This window comes from Trichosurus vulpecula, chromosome 9, assembly GCF_011100635.1.
Source record: "Trichosurus vulpecula isolate mTriVul1 chromosome 9, mTriVul1.pri, whole genome shotgun sequence".
Taxonomy (NCBI): domain Eukaryota; kingdom Metazoa; phylum Chordata; class Mammalia; order Diprotodontia; family Phalangeridae; genus Trichosurus; species Trichosurus vulpecula.
The window spans coordinates 186196580-186222690 of NC_050581.1; the positions used below are offsets into that span (position 1 = coordinate 186196580).

At 39.3% G+C, this 26111-nt stretch overlaps 1 protein-coding gene across 1 annotated transcript in view; it reads left to right on the top strand.

Moving 5' to 3' along the window:
* The window catches only part of DENND6A (DENN domain containing 6A), a 61551-nt gene that overhangs the window by 20424 nt on the left and 15016 nt on the right, over positions 1 to 26111 (top strand). Inside the window, exons 4-12 of the mRNA XM_036738332.1 lie at positions 3442 to 3554; positions 4214 to 4294; positions 6529 to 6634; positions 7814 to 7893; positions 10798 to 10860; positions 11589 to 11644; positions 14860 to 14982; positions 15136 to 15231; positions 23939 to 24033. Coding sequence (XP_036594227.1) covers positions 3442 to 3554; positions 4214 to 4294; positions 6529 to 6634; positions 7814 to 7893; positions 10798 to 10860; positions 11589 to 11644; positions 14860 to 14982; positions 15136 to 15231; positions 23939 to 24033 — 813 coding nt within the window. The remainder of the gene's footprint in view (positions 1 to 3441; positions 3555 to 4213; positions 4295 to 6528; positions 6635 to 7813; positions 7894 to 10797; positions 10861 to 11588; positions 11645 to 14859; positions 14983 to 15135; positions 15232 to 23938; positions 24034 to 26111) is intronic.

Below are 26111 nucleotides of genomic sequence, written 5' to 3' on the forward strand. Positions count from 1 at the left end.
CCTTCAGTACTTCAGAAAGATGTGTGGGGTGTCATCAGCGTGAGCACTCTTCCCACCACGCGCTCTGTGTCTTAGTGACAGTGTCTGGAGTTCCTGTGGCTAAAGAATTCTTTTCCTGGTGACGGATCTGATGTGGAGCCTGTCTGAACTTAACTAGACTGATGCTTGAACAGCAGATACGAAGTCCATTGCCGGAACTGGCTTGGCCTTTCCAGCCTTGTTCTGCTGGCGTGGCCCTGACTTCTCTTGGGAGTAGGCTCTCCGTGCCCCTCAAAAGCACCAGAACATCACCTGAGCATCAAGGCTTAACGACTTAAATAGAAGCACACATCGCCGTGTTTAGAGTAGATCTGCTGTGTTATCAGCAGATGTGTGCAGACATTTTTTGGAGGAAGGGTTTAAAAAAGAGATTCTGGCTGGAGGACCACCGAGGTCTCTTCTGGGTCCTGATCGATGATCCTCTGGCCTGATCCCCTGCATGAAGTAGGGCTCATCTCGCCCGAAGTTTGGATGGTCTGAGTAAACTTGATCTCTCTTGAAAGCCAGCATCTTGCCATCCTGACAGATGAGCATCAGTGCAGGCAGCCAAGAGACCACACATTTGGAATGTGATTTAGATCATTATTCTCTTTTGTGACTCTCTAAACAGCTTGTTGCTTATTAAATGGAGGTTGTTATGACTGTGCCAGTTCTGAAATGGATTTACTTTTTAAAAAAATCCTCAAATAGCTTTTATTTCTGTGGAAGGAAACCCAAGATCTGTATTGCAGTCTTCAGGAAACAGTAAAAATGGAGTTTTGGTTTCTATGGAATCAGCAGAAAAAATAGAACAGTTTAGATCATTCATTTACAAAAAGTCAAGAAAAATATAGGTAGGTGTTGTGGGGAAGATTTCATCAAATTTCCAAAGAAATCTCTTCCCCGACTCCTCCCAGCCATTAGGAGCTTTTACCACTGCCCTTCCACTTAATATAAACAGTATTTCCTCTTCTTACCCATAGCTTAGAGCTGTTAGAGAGATACTTGCCAGGCCTTTTTCCTTATTGCTCATTAGCAGTGTTTGGACGTGGGGAATCCCTGCTTCATGAGCTGTGGTGATACCCTTGAATCCTTACTGCCTAAGGTGTGTAAAGACTGAGACAAGATGAGAGAAATCTTTTCTTTCGGCATCTACAGATATTTCTTAAGTCAGTGTGGGTGAGACCCAAGAATGTAGCTCAATTCTACAAATGCCTTGTAAATGTCTACCTCACCTGCTAGATGCTGGAGATATAGAGACAATGAAAAACAGATCCTGCCCTCGAGGAGCTTAATTAAGGTCTCCTGAAAGGATGAGTCAGGGGAACCTGGGGAAAACCTTAGTCTTCAATTCTAAATCTTATTAGAGAAAATTGGCCACCACAAATGTTCATTCTCTAAAGAATTCTCCCCTTGTGTGCTTCTCTTTTGGGCTGTTCTAAAAGCAGCTTTCAAAATAAGCATCCCATGGTCTCAGGAATCTTTAAATGGACTCACATCTCCTAGCTTAGGGGACAAAGGTTCACAAGAAGCTCCTGACAACTTCCATTCTAAGGCTTCATTGAAAGGAAGGTGCCACCCACAGGCTGGTCTTGTCACTGAAAAACCCCAGGAAAAGTCTATAAGGAGATAATGTGGCTATAGTCAATGCCTTCATTTTAATGAATTTATTTTCCACTATCAAGTTTTTACCTAAAGTTCATTTAATGAGGTAAACACACAAAACAGTCCTCCATTAGAAAAATAAATTTTCAAAAGTCCACCTCTCATTTAGATTTAGCCAGAGATTTTAATATATATAAGAAACAAAACCAAAGCAGCTCCTGGTGCATCCACATACACTGCGCTATACATGGAGATGTCCTAGATGAGGATTTTCTTGCCTATAAAATAAATACATAAAAATCCATTGCTCTTTGCTATTAATGGAGGAGTTAGAAAAAAAACATCTGAGAGCTGAAATTCTGTGTAATCAATTTAGTAATACCTCCTCTTCTTCTGCAACATGTTTTCAAATGGACTCTTAATTCTTTGTGTTTTGTAGTCTCTGAATAGAGTAAGGGCTATAGCTGTGATATCTTTGGGATGGAGAACTTCCAGATGAGGAAACTCCCTCTCCCCATGCTGGTTGGCACCTTCTCTGAAACTTAAGCTTTGGAGCATAGCCTGGAGCTTGGAGTGCTCAAAGGACTTGTCTCGGGTCAGCCAGCCAGCTTGGGTCAGAGGCAGGATTTGATCTCGGGTTCTCCTTGTTCTTTCTGAGGGTGGCTCTTGGAGCACTAGCTGCACTGGTGGCACCAGCCACACAATGCCCTGTATTATCCCTGAGACCTTAGGAAGCAAGTCGCTTTGGTCTGGGTATGTGTCCTGTCCTTAAAAGGAGGGTGTGGGGCTGGATCGACCTCTCGAGACCCTGCCTGCTATTTATAATTTATGATTCCTGAGGTCCTGACAAGGTCTTTGTTACCAATGGAAGTGCGGTAATTACTAATTAATAATATCTTTGTGCGGACAGTAATAGGAAAGGTAGAAGTATTAGGGGTTTTTAAGAGTGGGATTGCATTATTGGTAAATGCAGGCCTTTGTTGGAGAGTGAGCTGGGTCCCCAGTCATCCTCTAAACCCTGTTCTATGCTACTAGGAGGGAGGCTCTGGGCACTGTTCCCTGCTCTCATGCCAGCCCTTTCTGCAGGGCTGCTCCTGAAGTCTGGCTCACTAAAGGAAAAAGGGTGGAAGAAGCCAGGATTCCTGCAGGTCAGTCACAGAGGACCATGTAGGCAGCCCCAAAGTCAGGCACATTACCTCTACACTGTGGACTGGTTTTTTGTAGCTTACATGGAGACCCCTTTGTTTTCAGCTATAGGTGGTAGAGGAAAACCTGGCTGTTGCCCAGGTAGCCAGAACTTTGACAGTCCTCTTGCTAATCTAGCTGGGAGTCCTTAGGAATCACTTTGTAGCTTCTTCAAAAGATGTGGTAAGGATTGGTTGTTTTAAAAATGTCATTAATGCCTCTGGCTAAACCTTCTTTGGGTCTGGACTTTTGATAAACTGCTTTTTAAATTGGAGAGTGTTTTATGAAATTAAGTGAGCTTTAGTTAATAGTTAAAAATAAGTCATAATGAAGAAAGCAGTTGGCTTACTGCTTGTTGTCCTCTTGAATTGTATGCATTTTTTTTAAACATTGTGTATAAGCATTTCAAAAGAAAATTAACAGGCATAGAAATGTAATGTATGGAACTGAAGTTTTAGTCCCAGCTTCTTCACAGCTTGGCTGTGTGGTCTTGGACGAGTCACTTTGGGGTCCTCAAAATGAGCAGGTAGGTAAGCTCAGGCCCCTCTTAGCTCTAAAATTCTGTGATTCTGTATAAATAAATGCTAGAGTGAGCTCTCCTCAATTCACCCTTTTTATTTTTGTTTTCATTAGGCTGTCTTGGAGATACGCAGTTTTGTTTTAGGTTTCGACAGTCATCTGGCCGGAGGATGTCAATGCGCTGTATCCCAGATCATTTGGACCGAGACTCACCCGTGTATTTAAAGGTTAGAAAAATAGTAACAGGAAGAGGTCGTTGTGGTAGAGAAGATGGTCAGCATCGGTTCAACATTTATACAGTCATACACTGGTTGTATTTGGCAGAAATGCTGGTGCTTTCATTTGCACCCTCTAGTGACACATGGAGGGCTTTGGAGGGAAGGAAACTGACTATTCAGAAGCGTGGAGGAGCCTTCACAAGTTCTCGCAGTGTGCTTAGTTTCATTGAAAATTTCAAGAATAAATTAGAATGCTATTGTTCTGTACTTTGTTACTAGCTCCTTTGTCGAGATTGGGAGTCTGAGCCAAGAGGGTTTTTTGCCAGGTTATCACCCAAAGCAACCGTTTCCACTTAACACTATATGTGTTGAGGAGAGGAGAAGGAAACTTTTACTAGATAGGTTTTGTTTTTCCTATGGCTTTTTTTCATTTTTCTTATTAATTTCTGGTTGTCTTTTAGTATTTTGATCATATGATTATTTTTTTCCTGGATAAGATTAAGCAAAACTGATTCCAGAATTCTGTGTATGGTACTTAAACGTTTTAATATTCAGATATAAGGTTGAGTTGTGACCCTTTGAGTCTCATCTTATTTTTGGTGTGCAAAGAAGTATGATTTTAAAAAATACTGAAATAAGGATTTAATTTTATTTTACCTCTCTGGCAGAAAGATCCTGCATATTTTTATGGTTATGTATATTTTCGACAAGTTCGAGATAAAACACTAAAAAGAGGCTACTTTCAGAAGGTAATTTATAGTCTTTTTAAAAATTCCTTTTTTGTTATGAAGTAAAACATGAACTTTTTAATTTACGAAATACAGAATAGAATTGTATATTAAAATTAACTTTTATTCCATTTTTTAGTGTATATTAAAATGGTAGTAACAAAATTGCCCTGCATGCCTTTCTTCCCTTCTGATCTTCCCTCCATTCTCTTCATTTTAAAATGTTTCATGTGTATTTTCTTGCTTTTCTTATTCATTTTTCATTGCTGTTATGATCCACCAACTCCTCCCTCCTCCCTCTTCCCTTCCCACTAGAAACAATCTCTCCTGTATTTTCCTGTTACTTTGAGGGTCTTTGGAAGTTGTGCTCAGTTATGGCATTGGTCAGTTTTGAAGTCTTTCAGAATCATTCTCCATTCTGTTAGGTCTCTGGGCACCATGTGCTCCGGGTTCTGCTCGTTTCTCTCTGCATCAGTACCGACAAGTCTTCCCAAGTTTCTCTGACTCAGGCTCTTTTATCATCGAAGGGAACACTCCCTCACGTGACTGTGCCCCTTGGTGCTCCCATTCCCTGATTGATGCTCCCCCTCTGAGTTTCCAGTTTTTTGTTTGAACAAAACATGTTGCCCTAAATATTCTCGTACATGTGGGTCCATCTGTGTACTTTTCAAATGTATTGAGCCAACCTAAATTTGTGCCACCAGGAAAATGAGGTGTGAGCAGCTTTGTTAAGGAGGGCAGAGCCAACCTTCTGCGTCCTTAGGAGGGTCATCCCATCACCCAGAGGCTTGTTCTAGAAGGAGGATTGTTACTTAGAAGGTCTTTGCACCTTCCTTCTGTGGAATGGATTGCCCCTTCTTTTGAGCATCTTCAGTGCTAGCAAAGCTATCATTTTAAACTACATTTCTGTGGAGAAACAAAGTGTGACTGCTTAGGAAGATCTGCATTCTATAACATATACATACACACACAAACACACATTACGCACATATTTAAAGTGGAGATAGCCATGGAGTTTTAGGTTTCAGTTAGTGAAGTATGGTTTCTTTTCTGTTGTCAGTAATATTAGTAACGATAGTTAACACAAATGGAGCATGGTAAGGTTGTGGAGCACACATTTGACAGATGAGGAAACTGAGGCTTAGTGAGTTTAAGTGACTTGGCCAAGGTCACACAGCCAGTGAGGGTCCAAGACTGCATTTGAACACAGGACTTTCTGACTCTGAATCTAGTGCTTTATTCATTGTATCACCCAGCTTTCAATAGTGTCACTCTAATGGTATTAGTCAAAGATGTATTAAGTACCTGCACATCCCTTGTAGAAATCCCCACCCCCCTCCAACTTAGGTGTGCGCCCCCTGTGGTTTCACTGGTAGAGAGAAGGAGATGAGGATGCTCCCTCCACAGTGCACGTTGGCTGCCTCCTCTTAGAGAGCCCCTGGGGATGAGGCATGAAGTGACTTGGCCAGAGCCACACAGCGGGGATGTCTGAGGGCAGGACTTGAACCCAGGACATCATGGTGTTCATTGCCCAGCTGCCTCTCATCTGAACATGCATATTTTCCATGCTATAGGTTATAGACTGGGGTGGTTTTCCCCTTTCCTTTTAAAAACAAACAAACAAAGCCTCAATAAAAGTGAGCTTCTGTTAAAACTTTGCTAGCGGGGGTGGAGAATGCTTTCTGTGTCTGTAGAGCCTGTCACTGTCCAGGTTGCCCAGCTCCTCCTGCTAATCCATCTTGGAGCTGTGTGTAGACGCCAGAGAGGAAGGCAGTTTTCAAGAAAAGCGTTTTTGACCCTAGCCAAGTCCAAGTCCAAGATGTCAGGAGCTCTTCCTGCTGCTCCAGCTGCGTGGTAACAGCCTAAGGTCTGCCACTGGCGTCTTGTTGTGAGGGTTGCTTGTACTTGCTTTATCCTTACAGCTCCTTTGGAGAATCCTAGTGCTCCCTCGCCCATGTGGGCAGGCGCTGGACTTGGCTGCCTTATCTCTCAGTTTCTTAAACAGCGTCAAGCTCTAACTGCTTCACAGATTTTTGCTTCTAATTAAGCAGCTGGTCTGTGGTAAGACCAGGAGCAGCATTTTGTGGCCATTTTCATTTTATTTCCATTTAATAATGGCCTCACACAAATGGCTCTTTTCTGCTCAGAATCTGCACATATTCAGCAGTAAGGCTTTCTGCAGCTCTGAATGTAGGAAGGTGAAAGTAAAATGAGATTGTTCAGTATTGTCTGACATTGTGTTCTTTGTTTTCCAGTCCTTGGTTTTGATCAGCAAGCTGCCATATACACATTTTTTTCACACGGTGCTTAAACAAATAGCACCTGAATATTTTGAAAAGAGTGAACCTTATTTGGAGGCAGGTGAGTAAAACATTATGTTGATGATATGATCCTTGTGATGGATTAAAAGATACTTAACTGTAAAGTTTTAATGAAAAATGAAACCTTCTGAAAATCAGTCAGTGAAGATTTTAAAGCTATGAATTAAAGGAGAGAATCAAGAATTAAACTTCTTCTAGTAACTTTATAAATGTGTTGAAGTATTAGACCGTGTTGCCATTTTGAAAATAAATTAGAGTGAAATGCATGGAACTTTTTTATTAAGACAAGTCTAAATATTGAATTGTTGGCAGTAGATTAACAGACACCCTTATACTTAATTCTCTTTATTAGTAGTCCTCATATCAGACATTGCTCTCATATGCTTGCCCCAATCACTGTAGTTTTTCAGTATATCCAGTATATTCAGTATATACACTGTGTCCAATAAGTCAACTCTGGCATAAAATTGTAGAATCTCCTCCCCTTCCTCTGTCGATGATCATCGTTTGTATCATTGTTCAGCTATTTCTTGTGATGTCTTTTCAGCACCGTTGTGGCTGAACTTGTAATGACGTTAGGTGGAGTGCACCACCAGCTTTGCTTCATGGAGAATTTTAGGAGAATTTTAGCCACAGTAAAACAAAGGGAGAACTCGCGTAACATTCATTAAAACATTTTATTCACTGCTTTCTAAAAATTGGCGAGCCTGTTTTCATCCCAAGACAGTAAACTGGGTATGTGAATCAAGAGGAAGACATCCTTGCTCTCCCCATTTTTGCCTTTTACGATAATGATAATAATTAATATCAATAAACACTAATAATTAGCACTTGTATGATGTTATCGCATTCGATCTTACGACAGCCTTGGGATGTGTGAGTGTTCTTTTCATCTCAGTTTTACAGTTGAGGAGACTGAGGGTAAGAGACTGAAGGGACTTGCCGAGGAGCATATAAGTTAGTAAGCTTCCGAGGCAGGATTTGAACTCAGGTCTTCTTGACTCTATCCACTTTGCCACATAGTTGCTGTAGCCCTAGGTGTTTTTCTGTAGTTTGAAATAAATTAAACAAATGTCCTGAAGAACTGAAGTATGCTAGTATGGATATTTAGCTAACTTCTTGAAGCTGTTTTGTTCTAATTTTCTTTGTAAAGTATATATTTAACATTTTTTAAAACTGTATCACTCATACAAATGAGATATTTCATTCTGTTTTTTAGCTTGTAATGATGTTGATCGTTGGCCTGCTCCAGTACCAGGGAAAATGTTACACTTGCCCATTATGGGGGTGGTTTTAAAGGTAATTTGTTCATAACTTATTTCTTTTTAGCCTAGACGTTAGAGAAAATAAGTATGTGGATTTTATTTTCATTGTCTCCCCAAGCCCCTCCCTGCTTTCCCTCCCTCTGCCTGAGGAATGTCAAGGGTTTCGCTGGCCTGTGGGAGCCTGCTGTCTGCAGAAAACTGAGTGTCCCACCAGAAGAATCTCTGGGAATGGATGGGGAATGCTGAGGGGAATTAGCAGAATGGTTGATAACACACTAGTGCCGTTCTCAGCATGTTGTTGGTTTTTATTATCTCTTGTTTTCACATCCCCTGCCTTTCTTTCACACTGTAACTGCTGCACCCCTCAGAGCACTGGCTAGTTTGGTTGTAGTTCTCTCCATCTGCATGATGGAGCAGTTCTGTATGTTGTTTTCCTGGTTCTGTGGACTGAATTTTCCATCACTTCCTGTGTCCTCTTGCGCTTCTCTGTATCCATCATTTTTTTCATAGCACAGGAGTACTTGGTTGCATTCATGGGCAACAGTCTGTTTAGCCATTCACCAGCTGATGGGCATCTTCTTTGAGTCCAGTTCTGGACTGCTACAAAAAGTGCTACTATGAATAGTTTTTGTATGTTTGAGGCCTTCCTCTCTGTGCTCGACCTCCTTGGGCTATGTGCCTAGCAGTGGAATCTCTGGGTCTGGACCCCTTCCTTTGCACAATTCTAAATTGCTTTCTGAAGATGTTTACCAATGGTGTCTCCAGCAACAATGAGTTAGCGTTCCTGGCCTTCTCTAGCCCCTCCAGCGACGACCTTTGCTATATTTTGTCATCTCTGCCAGTTTATTGGGTATGAGGTGAGACCTCCCCGTGTTATTTTCATTTACATCAAATTGTATCAGATTAGTGACTTAGAAATATCTTTTGATCTTATAAAGTACCATTAATTGTCTGTATGTCTGAGATAGCAGAATCTTAAAAGGGGTGTTTATAAAAAATAATTTTCCCCTAGTTAACAGCTTCCCTTCTTAGAGTTGTTTTAATTTTGTTCATGCAAAATCTTTTCAACTTCATGTAATTGCAGTTATCTGTTTTGTCTTTTGTTTCTCTTTCTTCCTGGTTTAGTTAAAATTCACCCCCTAACAGTAGCTCTGAAAGGTATATGCTTTGCTTCTCTTCTAATTTTTAATAGTGTTTAATATTCAGGCTCTGTAATCATTTTGACATTTTGTTTTTTAGTTCACTGTGTTGGACTAAAACCTCATTTCTGCCATATTGCTTTCTGTTTTCCCAGATATTCTTTTTAAATAAGAAATTATTTCCTAGGTAATTTGTCTTTCGCACTTTATCAAATACTGGTTATTGAGTTAGATTATTTCTCATTCTTCTAAGTTAGTCTATTCCGTTGATCTGCTTTTCTATTTTTAAACTAGTATTAAAAAGGTTTTGAAAATTATAGGTTCATACTATAGTTTGACACCCGGAGATGCTATTCCCCCTTTGTTACTGTCTTTTTTTTTTTTTGGAGGGGGGCAGGCAGGACAATTGGGGTTAAGTGACTTGCCCAATGTCACACAACTAGTAAGTGTGTCAAGTGTCTGAGGCCATATTTGAACTCAGGTCCTCCTTACTCCAGGGCTGGTGCTCTACTCACTGTGCCACCTAGCTGCCTCTTGTTACTGCCTTTTTTTCATTTTTTCCTTCACTTTTCTAGATCTTGTATTTCTTCAAATGAATTTCGTCATTATTTTGTCTAAATTTGTAAAGCTTTCCTTTTATAATTTGATGGATATAGGACTAAGTCTGTAAATTAACTTTGGTAGGATGGTTATTTTTAGCACACTGAGTATCAGCCCATCATGAGAATGGAATATCCCTCTAGTTCTCTAAGTTTGTTTTTTTAAAGGAGTTTTTGAAATTGTATTGAAACAGGTACTGAGTGTACTTTGGTAGATTGGTTCTCAGATATTTTATAAATTTTGAACCCAGGGATGGGACTTACCTATCTGTTATTGCCCTTCTGCATTTTGTTATTGCTATGTAGAAATACTGATTTTTGTGTATTTATTTTGCTGTTGTCTCAGTTAAGTTCTTTGCTGATTCCCTAGGATTTTCTATGTAAGCCATCATGTCATCAACAGATAGGCATAGCTTTGTCTCCTTTCTGCTGTCTGTAGCATGTTCTTTGTTAAGGATATTGCTGACTTCTTTCAGTTAGTTTTATCTTAAGTGAATTTAAGCATTTGTCTCACATAAAATTGTTTTTTTTTTTTTGAATACTCCTTTTCTGGCTTTTGTTTATTCACAAGTATATTATGGGGGGAAAAACCTCTATTATTTGTGTGGGTATAACAGCAAGACTTCGAAAGTGCCTGGTAATTAAAGGCGTCATTTCTGAATATTCACTGAATGTGTACTGCTGTCCACTTTGAAACTCGTTGAGAATAGAATTAAGAATTGTAAGTTAAAGCTTTGGTTGAGATGTGAATGCTTGAAAGTTGTCTTAATTTATTCTGATAGTTTATCCCAAAGCTTATCAGCAGGTTTTCAGAGGCTATGTAAGGATCTGTGGATATTGAAAAGAAAATTGGATTAATCAGCATTAAATAATAGTGGTCACTTCTCTATTTATATTCTGTTTGCTTCCCATTTGGGTTCATAGTATTTGTTATTAAAGATGTTAATTTGTGTGTGTTGGAGTTGACTGGGATGCTATTACTGAAAATACATATCCCTAAAGTCTCTTCTTTATTTAAAAACAAATATCTTGGCTTCCCCCAAATTTTGGCATAATGAAAAATTCTATTAAACTAGTTTTAGTAGAGTAGAGATTTTATGAGTCTTTAGTTTGATTTCTTTGGCAAGTTGTTATAGGCACAGGATTCATAGATGAGCCATTTTGTGGGGAAAAGTTAACGTCTTCTGTTTTCTTCCTAAGGTTCGAATTCCAACATGCCATGACAAGCCTGGAACAACGCAGATAGCCCAGTTAACTCAACAGGTAGATGTGGCAAAGGGAGAGGGAGGCTCATGGGTGGATTCCTACGGACTTATTGGGAAAAATAACAGTAGCCGGCATTTCTCTTGTGTGCTGAGGTCATCAGTTGTTTTACACACATTCTCAGTTGATCATTGTGCTTGCATAGTGTTTTGTGTATATTGAAATATAGTGATGAGAAACTGCTTGAAATTTCTTTCCCTTTTTTCTTCCTCTTTCTGTTGGGTGGATATTGGAGAATTCAGAAATGTGTTTAGTACTTGCTAGGCTGGGGCAAATACTTTAGCAAAAACCGATTCTGGATAAGATGCTTCCCCGCATCTCATGGAGCAGGGCTAGCTGGTTTCTCATTTAGGAAATTTGGTCTAAAGGATTCACTGGATTGGATCAGCTTTCAGTTATTTCTTGGGAGGGACTACATCCATTTGTGGGTGGAGGTGAATTTTTCACTTTTTAAGTCTGAATTTATTTATTCGCCATTCTAAAGTATCCTAATGCCTGCTGGATTATTTGTACAGAAGTGGAGGAAACAAAATAGCTTATTTTCACCTTTATTTGCATTAGCGAGCTTCACAGTTTGTTTACTTTAGAGCTGGAGACATATGCCTCCTTCCAAATTATAAAAACTACACTTTTCTCTCTTATGTAGCATATTTGTCTTATCATCAGGCCTGGACATAGTGGTCATCTTTAATTTTTGTGATTTTTTTTTTCCCTTTTCTCTCTTTCAGACAGACTCACAGATCTCTATGGTTTTACCTACTGTTCATGAAGTGGATCTTTTCAGGTGAAAATTTAAAGCTTCTTTGTTGTGCTAATTTTAGCCTCTCTTCTTCCTTATTGTTCCTTCGTTAATACCAAGAGATTTTATTAGTTTTCTACTTGGCAGTTGGTCATAGAAGTGGGAGAGAGGCAGTGGGACTTGAGAAGACAAAAATGATGAAAGGTTTTCAAGTACTTTAAATTACCAACTACTAGGCATTTTTTTTAGTTGGCTTGGGTTGAAATTAGTATTACACTTTGGTTTGTAACTTTAGCAGTATTTTTGGTTTGCACCCTTAAAATTCACAAAAGACACAAAAGCTGCAAATTAGAATTTCATCTCATGAACACAGCACCTCCATGCTGCCCACATTTTGTATATTATTCTTACGAGCTATTGCAATTGAATGTCATCAGTCCTGTGGAAATTGTGAATTGTTTTAAGACTTGTTTGAGCAAATGTGACCTTGCCTCTTCAAACCTCGAGAAAGTAAGATGTAACTTGCCCTCAGAAGAATTCCTCATTTTTCAAAAGTCACATGAATAGGAATTCTTCAGGAGGTCCTGCCTCTCTTCCCATGGCCAGCCCCTGAACACTCATGGCCTGTAGCTTCTTTATCTTCCAGACCACTGATGATGTGACACCTCACTGCTGTTCTGGTGTCCCTTTCCTAATTGGCCGAGTCCTTCAAGGCTTAGCACATTTCCTTTTTTCTTCTAAGGCAGGAGGAGTGGTCATTCACACTCACACTCATATTCATAGATAAGTAATATATCTGCATAAAAGATCCTGAGCTGTAGGAGGAGGGATTATAGAAAGAATGAGGGTTACCCAAATTGTTTGGCCAGACTGTGCAGGGTTAGCAGTGTCCTGACAAGTGTCCACATCATTCAAGCGCCATAGATGTAGAAATGGGCAGCTTCTTTCTTGGAAGGGATCACTTGTGGTCTGGGTCCCCGCCACACAGGAAGGACCCCATGATCCAGACTGAGCACTCCCTCTTGTGGTGGATTCTGAGCAGCCTCCTGTAGCCCAAGCACACAGGGATTTCAGTTCTTTTAACTAATAAAGAAATCTAGGAGAAGTATATATTCAGGGTCAAACTTAATTTCCTAAATCTGAATTTTATTGTAATAAGAAAAAGAATGGCCTAGTGATTTCTTCTTAAAACATACAACCCCATGAAAGACATAATAACTTTTCCCCTGATTGACATATTCTGGTAATGCTAGCACCTGTAATTGTAAGAAAAATAGAAACCTGGGACCTCTTGAATCCCTACTGTTTGTGACTAGGTGCTCTCTCCTTCTGTCTTGGCCCCCCGTTGAATGTCCGCTTCTCCTTTGCCCCTTCCCATCCCTTCTCAAAGTTGGTAAAGATCTCCCTGGGCATGTTTTTTCCCATTTCTAATGTTGCTTATCATATGTTGGTTTAATCTCTGTTCTAGACTGTCAGGTGCATGGAGGTAAGGATTGTGTGTTAGCCAGCCATCTTGTCTCCTGCAGGGCCTCGCCCAGAGCTCCACACACAAGAAGCCCTTGTGATGCAACTCTGCATGTGGGGCACTGTGTTAGCTTTTGGGGGCGCAGATACAGAAACACAATGTCAGCTCCTCTAGGACCTTACAGACTATTATAGCCACAAAGAAGTAGATACAAACAATATACAAAGCAAATTTCTGAAAGTGGAGGGGCGAGGTGGGGATTTTCCTGAATGACACATCCAGCTCTTGCACCAAGCTATCAAGGAAGCTTGGGATTCTCTGAGATGGAAGTGAATTCCAGGCATAGGAAGCGACTAATGAATATTTGAATTTAATTGCTATGCTGAAAGATTAAATCTGTTGTATAGGATAATCAAGCCCCTGCTTTATATTCCTTTACTGTGTATTATAGTGTGCCACTGGGGACAGAGGGCCAGGTCTGGGAATCAGGAAGAACAGATTCTAATCCTGCCTTTGACACAAAACAGTTGTGTGACTGTCAGCAGGTCACATAGCCTGTCATGGTCATGGACAAATTTGAGCTCCTTTGCATACTAAGCTCAGGAAATCACAGGTCCAGATTCTGTCATCCATTAAGTGTTGCGGAAATGCTCGTTGATTGGTTGTCAGTATAGTGAGATAACATTCTGACATAGAGGGAAAAAGTAATATCCGCACCAATGTCTGAAAATTTTCTCTAAATCAGAAAAATAGCATCTGCGCTGCTCTGTTTTGTCAGTAAGTTTGTGTCTGACGTCTTCATTTGGTCTTTATCCGACAGTCCTTTGGGTGACTAGAGGAGGGAGGTGATTCGAGAATCATGGTTTTATGGTTTTGCATCATCTCTGAATTTTTATAACTTCTTCCTAGAATATAATTAACCTTTTCTTCTCACAATGAGAACATCAAAAAGCCTCATGTTGGTTATGAAGAAACTTGAGTCCCATGTCACTAGCTGCCCTTGGATATTTCTTGCTGGATGTCCCAAGGGATGTCTTCAGCTCACATGTCCTGAGGAGACCTCATCATCTCTCTCCTTGCTCCCCCCGAGTTGCTTCTTGCCCTTCTCTTCTCCTATCAAAGGCCCTGTCATTCTTCCAGGCTCTCGGGTCTGTGCTTTTGTGGCCTGCTCGACCCCTTGCAATCTTGCAGTTTCTGCGTCTGTAAGAATCTCTTTGATCACAGCCTCCTCTGTCTTGGTGCACATTCAGTCCCCACGTCCTTCTATGATAGATCATAGCAACAAGTTTATAACTTGTTTCTCCCTGTTCCCTTCTGTCATCCCACAGCAGCCCACGTGATCTTCCTTACGCAGAAATCTGACTATGTCTCTTTATCCCATTCTTCATAAACTCCATAGATGCTGATGTTTTGCTTTGAAAGCCCTTCCAACCTGCTCTTCCAACTTCTGTGTCCTCTCTGACTCCCTTTACGTTGGCCTGCTCTCTGTTCTCCATACACACGACTCAGATCACCTCTGTGCTCTGTAGGGGCTGTCCCCCTCTTCCTAGAATGCGCCCCCTCCTTAACCAAACCTCCCTGTCACATGATCCGTTTTCACCTTTAAGACCCAGCTCAGATGCTGCCTTGTGTGGCACTCCACCATCTGCCAGGGCCCCTCTCCCTTGAGTTTGTTGTGTGTGTGATTGGGCATGTTTTAAGATTGTGTCATCCCTTGTGTCTGTATCCCCCAGGAGTTAGTGCAGTGCCTGGCCCCTATGCTTGTCACTCGGGGTGTTTTCCGTTGTCATTTCAGGTGTTTCTGTCCTGTGTTCCTGCACAGCCAGATGCTTTGGGAGCTGGTGTTGTTAGGAGAACCCCTTGTTGTCATGGCGCCATCCCCATCTGAATCTTCAGAAACCGTGTTGGCCCTCGTTAGGTTAGTATCTTCTCTTTATTTTCCTCCATGTCTTGAAAACTAACGCTTTAAAGCAAATAATATATTCATTTGTCTCTATGTATAACTCTTGAGTAGTTACTTTAGTCAACTCTGAATTTTGTTTTATTTATGATCTTTGTTTCTTGTCTGTAGCTGTATTTCACCGCTCAAGTACTACAGTGATTTCAGACCATACTTTACCATACATGACAGTGAATTCAAGGAGTACACTACGCGGACCCAAGCGCCGTGAGTGAATGGCATTTTTGTTGTTAAAGGGTTCAAGTGTTACCTGGGAAACCCGAATTGAAAGGTTTTGTTTAAATTTTGAGTCTGTATGTATCTTTTGAAAAGGCAGAATTTAAAGAAAATTCATTAACTTTAGTGATTTACAAAGACCAATTAATTTGGAAAAACTATGAAATAAGGAATAAAATCTTACAATAATTTTTATGGCATTTAACAAAGTAGAACTCAGCACGTTAACAAATAGAATCTATGTTGACTTTAGGCCTCTGGCAGATTTCCTCCAGAATTCCCTACCACTGGGGGCTTCTTTTCCTCAGTTATTGGGTCCGCTGATTTTGTTTCACAACACTGAATATCCAGATCTTTTACACTTACTTGTTTTCTGTTGATCTTTTTATTCCCCCACAGTGTAGCCCCATTCTTTTTTTATTGTCTAAATTTTTTAAAAATTTAAATAATATTTTATTTTTTTCCCCAATTACATGCAAAAACAATTTTTAACTTTTTTTTTAAGTTTTAAGTTCTAGATTCTGTCTCTTCCTCTCCTCCTCCCTCCATGAGATAGTAAACAGGCTGATATAGGTTATACATGTGCAGTCATGTCGAACATCTCCATAGCACTCATTTTATGCAAGAAAACTTGAACCACAAAAAAAAAGAAAGTGAAAAATAGTATGCTTCGGTCTGTATTCAGACACAGCAGTTCTTTCTCTGGAGGCATAGCATGCTTTATCATGGGTTCTTTTGCATTGTCTTGGATCATTGTATTGCTGAGAATAGCTAAGTCATTCACAGTTCTTCATTGTACAGTATTACTGTGTACAATGTTCTTCTGGTTGTGCTCACTTTACTTCAGTTCATATAAATCTATCCAGTTTTTCTGAAATCCTGCTTGTCGTTTCTTATAGCACAAAGGTACTCTATCATATCTTCTTCAGTCATTCCGCAATTAATGGGCATCCCCTCAGTTTTCAGTTCTTAGCCACCGTAAAAAGGGCTGCTATAAATATTTTTCTACAGATAGGTTCTTTATTTTTGTACAGATAGATTCTTTTGATTGTTTTTATAGTACCATAATATCCCATTGTTTTAACTTGCCGTCCTTTACTCACCCATCCCCTGGTGTGGGACATAAGTGATTTCCAATTGTTTTTTTTTTATTGTAAATGAAGGAAACTCTCCTTCTCTCCATGGCAGTGGGCAAGGAAGGAGGTGGGGTATGGATGTGGAATGTAGCATAATGTCCAGCAGGGTCAGTGTGTTGGCTAGGGTTATTGAACTTTTTGTTTCTTTTTCTTTTAAAATCTTTTTTGTGATGAATGGCTTGCAGGGGGCGAAGAGGATATTCTGTTCGGAAAAGAGTGTGATATAAAGTAGCAAGCATCAGTAAAAATAAGATTAAATATGAATAAAGCACAATATTTCTGTAAAGATAAACCTTTTGTATTTTTAGGATAAAGTTCTAGCAATAGAAGACCTGTGTTTTGAAACTTAATTTTGTGTTGTGTCACTCAAACAGTGTATACTTGAAGAGGGACTTTCTCCCTGCAAACCTTCTAAAATTGAATTTCATCAGTTTGTGGCTGTGTTTCCCTCTTTGGTGGGTGGAAGGTAATGTCCTGAGGTTGTATTCAGTAGCATTTCTATTAGAGAGTTTGAGCATCTTTTTGTGGGGTTATTGACAGATAGTTTCTATCTCTTTCTTTGAAAATCATCTATTCACCTTCTTCGATGAATGCATCATTGGAGTCTGTGTATCTGACAGTTGTAGAATAGATCTTTTTAATTTATATCTGATGTGGTCTTTGCAAATATTTTTCCAAATCTGTTTTCATTTAATTTTGCAAAATATATCTTTGTTTTGCAAAATTCTTTTATTTTTGTATAATCAGATCCATATTGCAGTTTCTTCCATTTGTTCTGTCAAAATTTTAATTTTTGATCTTTAATGTTGAAGCAAATTTATTATCCTTTTTTCTTTTAGTCTTTAAATACTTTGATACAGTAAGAATTTATTGTGGCGTATAATGTAAGTAAGTTATCCTTCAAAGCTCATTCTCCACTCTGTAGCTATTCAGTTTTGACAGCTGCTTTTATTGAACAGTGGTTCCTTTCCTGAAATCTTTCACCTCTGGTTTTCCCCTCACACGTACTGACTTGTATTTCTGAGTTCTCTACTTTATCCCACTAGTCTCTTTCTCTTCTCTTCTAGAATTAGGCAGTTTTTATAATGACGGCTTAAATGGCATATTCTGAGATCAGGTTGTGCAACTGCCCTCCTTCTGGTTTTCTTTTTCAGGTGCTTCTTGATATTCTTGCCAACCTCCTTTTCCATATGAAATTGGTCATAATGACGTGATTCTATAGGATCAGTCATTTTGCTGATATTGTGTTCAATCTAAATTAACTTAGAAAACATTGTCATTTTAACCATAATTCTTTGATCTAATCATGAGCAGAGTTAAAAATCATGAGCATTTATTTAATTCTTTCTTCATTTTTGTGAAAATCATTTTGAAATGGCCTTTGTATAGTTTTCCTGTATTCTATAAACTACTGTCTCTTTGATGCTTCTTACCATTTTTTAAGCTTATTTCTCATTCAGTTTGTCTTCATTCCTGATGGCTATATATTACAACGCAAACGTTTTAGGTCTTGAATTTGACTACTTTTTAAAGGGTTTTTTTTTAACTGTTGATTATCCTAGATTTCAAGGTTTAGAATCACGGTACTGGTAAATAGGGATATCTTAACTTTGTTGTTTGCCACACTTGCTCCTTTCAGAGGATCAGAGATCTTGAGCCAGGGCCCTTGTAGGCGATCTAGTCCAGCCTGTTCATCTTATTCAGTTTTTATAAGAATCTTAACAAACACCAAGTAACAGACATATTGGTGCACAAAGAACAGAAGAGAGGATTGCATATTGCCTTGATCTCCTGTCACTTCAAAAACGTGTTAAATTTAACACAGTAATACAAAACTGCCCCTCTTGTCTGGGGGCTCTTCTGAACTTCCTTCTTGTCTCGTTTTCCAACGTTCCATTTGCTCTTTTTCTTCTGTTCTTGGATCACAATCATTACCCACTCAGTGGACTTACTCAAGAGAAGCAATCCTTTGTAACAGAGAAGTAGAGTTATGCAAACCAATGAAATATCTTTCTCCTTATTCTGCACATTTCACCCCCTGCTTACTTCTCTGCCAACAGGTGGAAGGCATGGTAGATGGTCAGCTTTCCCTGTGCATTGGCCTGAGTTCTGAGGTTCTTATCTGTTTTGTTACTGGGGCCATTGTGTGAATTGTCCCTGGTTTTGCTCACTTCATTACGCCTTTATCTATACAGATCTCCCCAGGTTTCTCCAAAGCGTCATTTCTGCTACACTTCTTTACCAGAATTGGTTCAGCCAATCTCCAAGTACTCTGTTTGTACCTACTGAGGTTCTGGTGCTTTGCTACCACAAAAAGTTCTGCTGTAAAGGTTTTTTTTTTTTTTTTAAACACCTGAGTCTTTTTCCACTGGTTTCCACCTGTTTGAGGAAATGTCTGTGAATAAAATCACTTTGCCTCATTTTTTCAGATGAGGAAACTGAGGCTCCTGGAGAGTAAATGACTACCCAGGGCCACCCAGGTAGCTTTAGAGACAAGATATGGACCCAGGTCCTTGGACTCCAGAGGCGATTCTCTTTCCATAGCATCACCCTCCCTCCTTCTATGGCTAAGATTTCTAAAAGTATGTCAGATAGGATAGTGATGGCAGAAGCCCCTCTTGTATTAGCTGTGTGGTCCTTGGCCAATCCCTCGAGCTTCCTCAGCCTCAGCTTTGTCATCTGTGAAATGGGAACAGTAGTGGTAGCACCCAACTTGTGGGGCTGAAGGAGAGACCGTGTAATAATACGATGCTGGCTGTTACTGTTGTTGCTTGTATTTATGTCATATAAGATTAACTCATGGTTTTAAATATTTTTGTGATATTAATGAAAGAGCCTTCTGTTGCTTTTTAAAAAAAGTTTTTTAACATTAAAGTTCCGCTTGGATATCTCTTTTTGACACGGAGGTGAGTGGATTTTTGGAGACTCTTGTTCCCCTCCTGTTAGCCTGGGCAAGTTCTCCCATGTTGGTAAGGCCTGCCTCGGTGACTCGCGCTGATAACCCTCTCAGCTACAAATGGAGAAGTTAATTTCCAGTAGGCACAGCCTTGTAGTCAAGTGGCAGAGAATGCTGAAGGCCGCAGAGTTCTAGACCATTTACAATTCGTTATCTAATTGGAGACATGCTGAATGTGAGATTCTCATCCGTGACTGAGTCAAAGATGTGGAGCACAACAGTATGGACATTCTTCTCTAAGGTAAATGAGAAGTTAAAGGAAGTTGCAGCTCAGTGGAAGAATGTTTCCCAGTCATCCTTGGAGAGTAAATAAGGAAGAAGCAGTGGCACTTTCTTCTTTTGCGCCCCAGGACAACAGAAGACAGATTTCATGGGCCCTTCATGAATTTTGCCTTACAGTGCTCATGATGAGCATAAGCAAAAAGAACTACCATGAAGAGGATGGTAGCTTGTACCCCAGCATCTATAGCAGAAGATAAGGAGGCTGAGAAGTTCTACAGAAGAACTTGTTAGGATTCTCCAAAGTAAACCAACATAGACTCCGTGCAGACATTTAGAGACTTTGCTGTAAAGGTGGATAGAAGAGAGTATGATTAAAAATACACTGAAAAGTGTGGTTTATGGTCAAGAGACAAAAGAGACCAAAGGTGGGTTTCCAACCCCTATTGCTGACCCTGAGCCCAGGATTCCATGTTCTTCACCATCTGATGTTAAGCAACTGCCCAATAAAGTGGTCAGAAGGGTCTAGAAACTGCCTTAGTAATGGTAAAACTAATAGAAGTCCTAGAGAAGAGATCATGAAACATACCCTTTCATCATGGTAGTGAGAGGGAGGATTTCTAGGACAGAACTTTGTGGAAAGTGTCAAACAAGGTTTCTGTAATGGGCGCTTTTGCTCCATTGTTTTTCTTGTCACAAGGCTGGGGGGTAGGGACGGGGGACAGTTACAATTGACAGAAGACAAAAGCCATCAATAAAAAGCATTGTGGTTTTTTCTTTTGAAGAAACTACTTTTGCCAGAAAACACTTGTTAAGTTGAGACGCATGACAGCCAATCGTGTACTCTTTTGCAAAACTGTACAGAAAAATGGTGCAAATTTGGAATCAGTATTATTACCTCATGGAAGAGTAGCAATAGAGTGATAATGAGTTGCAGAAACTTTGCTGTGACACCTAATTAATTCATATCATCTCTTTACTTCTTAAATGGTATGATATTAAATATGCATTTTCAAGATATAATTGAAAGGAAAACAGGTGAAAAGTGGGAAAGACCTGGCCTTTCTGTAAGTAACTATTTTCTTTGTTAACAAATGAATAGTCATACTTGAACTCTAACATTATAATCCCTGTGTGCTACACAAGGAAGTGAAAATGTCCCAAAATAAAATGGAGGTGGGAGGAGCAGCTGAAGTAAGCCAGATGTGCACAAGGAGATCCATGCTGGGAGTGACACACTTTTGAGATCATTGAGGAATTGATTCTCATTGTGTCTGAAAGAGGAGAGCATCATAAATGCATGGAAAAAAATAATGGATGCTATTATAAGCAAAAGGAAGTGATGGAGAGTGCACGAATAACTACCAACCCACCAGATCTTCAGAAGAATGAACCACTCGTGTATTGAGTGAGGTGAATGGATGTGAAAGGGACATTACAGCCTCCACAAGCTCTACATTTTTAGAGTCGTCTAGTTGAGTGAAACATGCAGAGAAGACAGGATCTCAATTTGTTTATTGTTTGGCTGTTAAAACAAAAAGGTTTTTGATTAGACTGAATAAAGTGCAGCTGTATAGCCTATTGTCTGGCAATGTTAAGAACATACATGATTCCTTGATAAGCACAACAGAAACAGCTTTGAGTTGTCCTCTGATCATCAACCCTGGGCAAATCATAAAGTAGAGGTATGGACGTTCACCAAAGGTGTTAGACGCTGGCATGGAGAATGTGCAGGGCAGGGTCAGGATGAGAAAGTGATTCCTCCCAGATGGTGACACCCTCTGGAGGCCCCTGTTTGTGGGGGATGTCACCCTGAGAGCTTCTAAATGAGATTCCTAACTATTTGGTGCCACCTAAAAGTTCACACAAGGAAATGCAATGAGTGAAACTGTTGTCAAGATTTAGACAGGCACCCACCATGGAGTGGGTCTGTGAGTGTATTTAGCTTTGGCTGATGTTGCAGAGAGACCCTGAGCTGGGTCCACAAGGAGAGAGTGGGTTGGATTGCATTTTGGTAATTCCACAGTGCTTTTAATGACCCCAGACTGCGCTCTAAAACAAATATTCATCTTACTTGTCTTGGCTTTCAAAGATGAGGAATAATATAATGAATGCTGTTTTGGGCATTTTGAATTTGTGATGCCTACTGAAAATCAAGTTCAGAATGTCCGGTAGGCAGGTGGTGATAGGAGATCAGCACTCAGAGGTGTATCAGGCCGGGATATATATGAATTTGGGTGTTGCCTAGATAGACATGTTGATTAAATCCATGCTGGTGAAGTTGCCAGCTGAGAAGAGTGTAGGGGGAGAAGAGAGACCCAGAATAAAACTTTGGGGTCCACTTTAGTCAAAGCGTGTGATGTTGGCAATGATCCAGTAAAGGAGAAGGAAGGGAAGTGGTCAGACAGGTAGGAGGACAAAAAGCAGTATCTTGACAACTTAGAGAAGAAAAAGTATTTAGGAGTAGGGAAAGATGGATGATAGTATCACATGCTACAAAAAAATCGAAAAGGATAAAAACTGAAAAAGGCCTTTTGATTTGGAAAAAAAATGAATTAAAAATGTTTATTGTTGAAATTAATAAACATTAATAGACTAACATTTCAGTATACAGAGAAAAATTTTAAAAGGAGATTGTATATGAAACTACAAACTTTTGTTTGTACAGTGTTTTTTCCTACTGTGTACATTTTTTGTACAATTTAAATTTCACATGGTGGTTTCAACTGTGTCCAACTGTGTCCTCCATCTGTGTCCCCTTTTGGACTTCCTTCTGCCCTCTTCTGTTTATTTTTCTGTCATATATTTCTCTTCTTTTTTGTAATATCTTTAATAACAGGCAGTTTTTTTTTTCTCATTGATATGGTTTTTCAATTGATCGTGTTCTTGGTATCCAACCACTCTCATGTTCCATTTATTAATCTTACTTGCTTGTGATAGATAATTTTTTGGATGTGCTGCTATATTCTCTTTGAATATTTTATTGAATACTTTTCCATTGGTATCCATGAATGATACCAGGTTGTAGTTTTCTTTTTTAGCTTTTTTCATTTTAGAAGTCAAAATGACATTCACTCCATAGAAATAAGTAGCTTTTCATATTTATCTATATTGAAAAGTCTCTACAGATAGGATTTGCTTGTTCTCTAAAATTTTGCTGATGTCCTCCTGTGAAATCATCTGTGTATTTTTCCAGAGTAACTCTTTAATTGCTAGACTGATTTTTCCTTTTAAGATTGCTCTGTTAGGTTATCTACTCTTCTGTTTTTGGTAGTTGTTGTTAATTGTAGTATTTTATGCTTCTGTAGATAGTGGTCCTTTAATTTGCCTTCTTGGATTTATTAGTAAAGAGCCGTGAATAGTAACTTCTGAGAATTTTCTTTCTTTCTTTTGCCCTTACTGTGATCTGCCTCCCCCCCCCCCAATTTTAGTGATTTGGATTTACTTTTAGTTTGTGATTAGACTTGCTAACTTTTTTTGTATTAAAATAAAATAAACAACTATTTGTATTTATCATTAACATTTCCTTCTTTTCATTCATATTTACTTCCCTTCGATTGTGCCTATTTCCATTACTGTTGATTTATTTCTTGGTTTCTTTTTAAAAGTTTAGGTGCAGACTCAGTTTTTTCTTGATATATTTGCTTCTTAACACTACTTTGGCTACATCCTATAGATTTTGATGTGTAGAAAAATATGTATTTCTTATATAATGTCATTTTTATAATTTATCATCACTTATTCATTTGATGAGTTTTACTTAGCTAATTATTATTTACTGAAAATTTTATTATCTCATTATTTAGTCTTGTCTGGTATGACTGCTCGGTGGCAGTGCTTTAATTCTCCCCAGTTGACTCTTTTCCAGAGCTTTCCCTTTCCCTCCAGGCACCCATATGCCTCCACACCCTCTCATTCTAATTTACTAATTTACTCAGAAAATAGGGGATGTCTTCTTGGAGCTGCCTCCTCTTCCCTGTTCCATATTTCAAAATGGAGCCTTTTGCATCATCCCGTATTCTCTCTTTGTCTCCTCCAGCCTTGCCAAGGCCAGCCCCTTCTCCCCTTTGTTGTTGTTTTGTCATTTTTTTTTTTGAGGATGATGTGTAGAGTTTGGACTTTGGTCTTGGTTCCTTTGGTTCCTTCTGCCGTCTTGGCTAGAAGATGAAACTTCTGCCAGATGCTATTCATTTCCAATTATCTAAACATAGTTACTTTGTATCTTAAGAGTCAGTAATAATGGGAGGAAAAAGATTTATTGAGGTGAAGGATCTTCCCCTTATCATTGGAATAAAGGAATTTCATTAGTTTCTCTATAGATTAGGTTTAACTTTGTTGTACCTGTTGAACATGCTTGTGTGTTTTTTTTCTTTTTGTAAAAATCTAGGCCTTCAGTTATTTTAGGAGTGACCAATCCGTTTTTTGCTAAAACGCTGCAGCACTGGCCGCACATCATTCGAATAGGAGATATTAAACTGGCAGGTAAAGTATGCCCTTTATGTGTGGTTTTTAATGATTTACAGTGGCGCTCTGAGTTTCTCTCCACCCCCTGCTTTCACACTTCAGTTAAATTGAAAGTTTGTTTAATTGATGCCCCTATCATGTAATTGGAGAGTGAGTTGGTGGAAAGGAATATTTGTTGGTGTAATGAATGTATGTTTATATGGGATTCTTTATTTCCACTATTACTAATTGTATTAATGGTATACAGAAACTGAATGATGACTAGAAATAGAATGAAATGTTAGGACCTAGATCTATTTTTATATGTGAATCAACAAGAATTTTGTAAGTGCCTATTATGTGCTAAGTACTGATGTAGGCACTGGCATATAAAGACAGAAATAGAAGTCTGGCCCAAAGGAGCTTACATTTTGAAAGGGGCCATAATATGTCCCTCTCTAGGTAAGTAGTAAATACAGAGTAATTTCTGGGATGATGACACAGGCAGCTCAGGGAGACAGCACTTGAGCTAAGCTCTAGGGGACCGGGGATTTGAAGGAGGCAGAAGTAGAGGGAAGGGAGGAAAGGAATGCATTTCAGGTATGGCAGAACAGGCTGCTGAGGCTCAGAAACAGAAGAATGGAATGAGTGTTGTCAGTGTGGCTCCAAGGTAGAGTTCTCAAAGAGGATATGAGTGTTATGAGCCTAGAAAAGTAGGTGGGAGCTGAATTGTGAAAGGCTTTGAATACTAAACAGAGGATTATGCATTTTTTCACAGAAGCACTAGGGATCCTTGGGAGTTTTTTGAGTCAGGGAGTGACATGGCCATTAGAAACGTCACTTTGGCTGCTGTTTGGAGGTTGGGTTAGAGGTGGAAGGGAAACTGGACCAGGGTGCCCAGTTAGGAGGCTCTTGCTGTAGTCTTGGTAAGAGATGAGAAGAGCCTCTTAGGGTAGAGGAAGGGACAGTGGGAGATATGAGGTAGAGGAAGTCCAGAGAAAATCTTTATACTTTAGAACAGGGAGCCCTAATTGTTGTAATACCTTCATTGCAATTATCACAGGGCACAAAGTGCTGCAAGAGTTCTCAGAATAAAATTAATCTTAGTTATAAAAAATTATGTTATGAAGTTGTAAGGCTCAAGAGGAATCATTACTACTTTATAAACTACTTTGGGGTACGGGCTTTGGAGTAGCTTTCTCAGATTGTGGATACGGCATTTGTGCATCTTAGGCAAGGCTTAACAGTGGTGCCTGTTGTAAGGGCCTTCCAGAACAGTGGAGGCCTTACTAAACATCATGCAACATTGCATCACGAAATAAACACCTTTCAGGTAAAGGGGAATTTTCTTGGGTTCAAAATATTCATTTTTTTAAAATATTGAAAGGAGTTGCATCAGAGTCCTTACCCACCTGCCTTGCTGACCCCTAGGCCTGATTCAGATCTTTATATTCCTCACCAAGACTAGCAGTCTTGCCCTTTGAATATAGACCATCAAACACCCCTCCCTGGCCATCATGCTACTTTATAGTTTGTCTCCCCCTATTCAAATGTAAGCTTCTTGAGGGCAAGGACTATCTCATGTCTGTATTTATATAGCCACTGTTTAGTGTAGTGCTGGGCGCTACATTAATATTTTTCATCCATCCATTCATTCATTCATTCAAAAAATTACGTGAATAAATTTTAAGTTGGATATTTGCTATTTTGTAATTTTCCAGTGGTTTGGGATGTTTTATTAAAAGGTAGATACTAAAAGAATGACCATATATGATGTTCTTCTTTGATAAATTTTCATATCTGTTTCATATGTAGTGGAGAAACTCGGTTTCTCCCTTTGGATCTTTGTTATTTAATCTGGGATGTTATACCTAAAACATGTTTCTTAATTTTGTAAAATTGTTTTAAGGCACTCAGAACCAGTCTAGATAGAAATATCATGAGATAATTTGTAACAAGGACTTTCCTTCATTTAATATAAACTGATTATATTTTTATCTTTCACTGAAATCCTTAGTCGTTTAAATATCCTTATTTTCCATGTGTAAAAAGGTGATCTTGTTTGCTTTGAAGAGAATTTAAAGTTCTAGCCTGTTTGCTTTGATCAGATTTGGAAA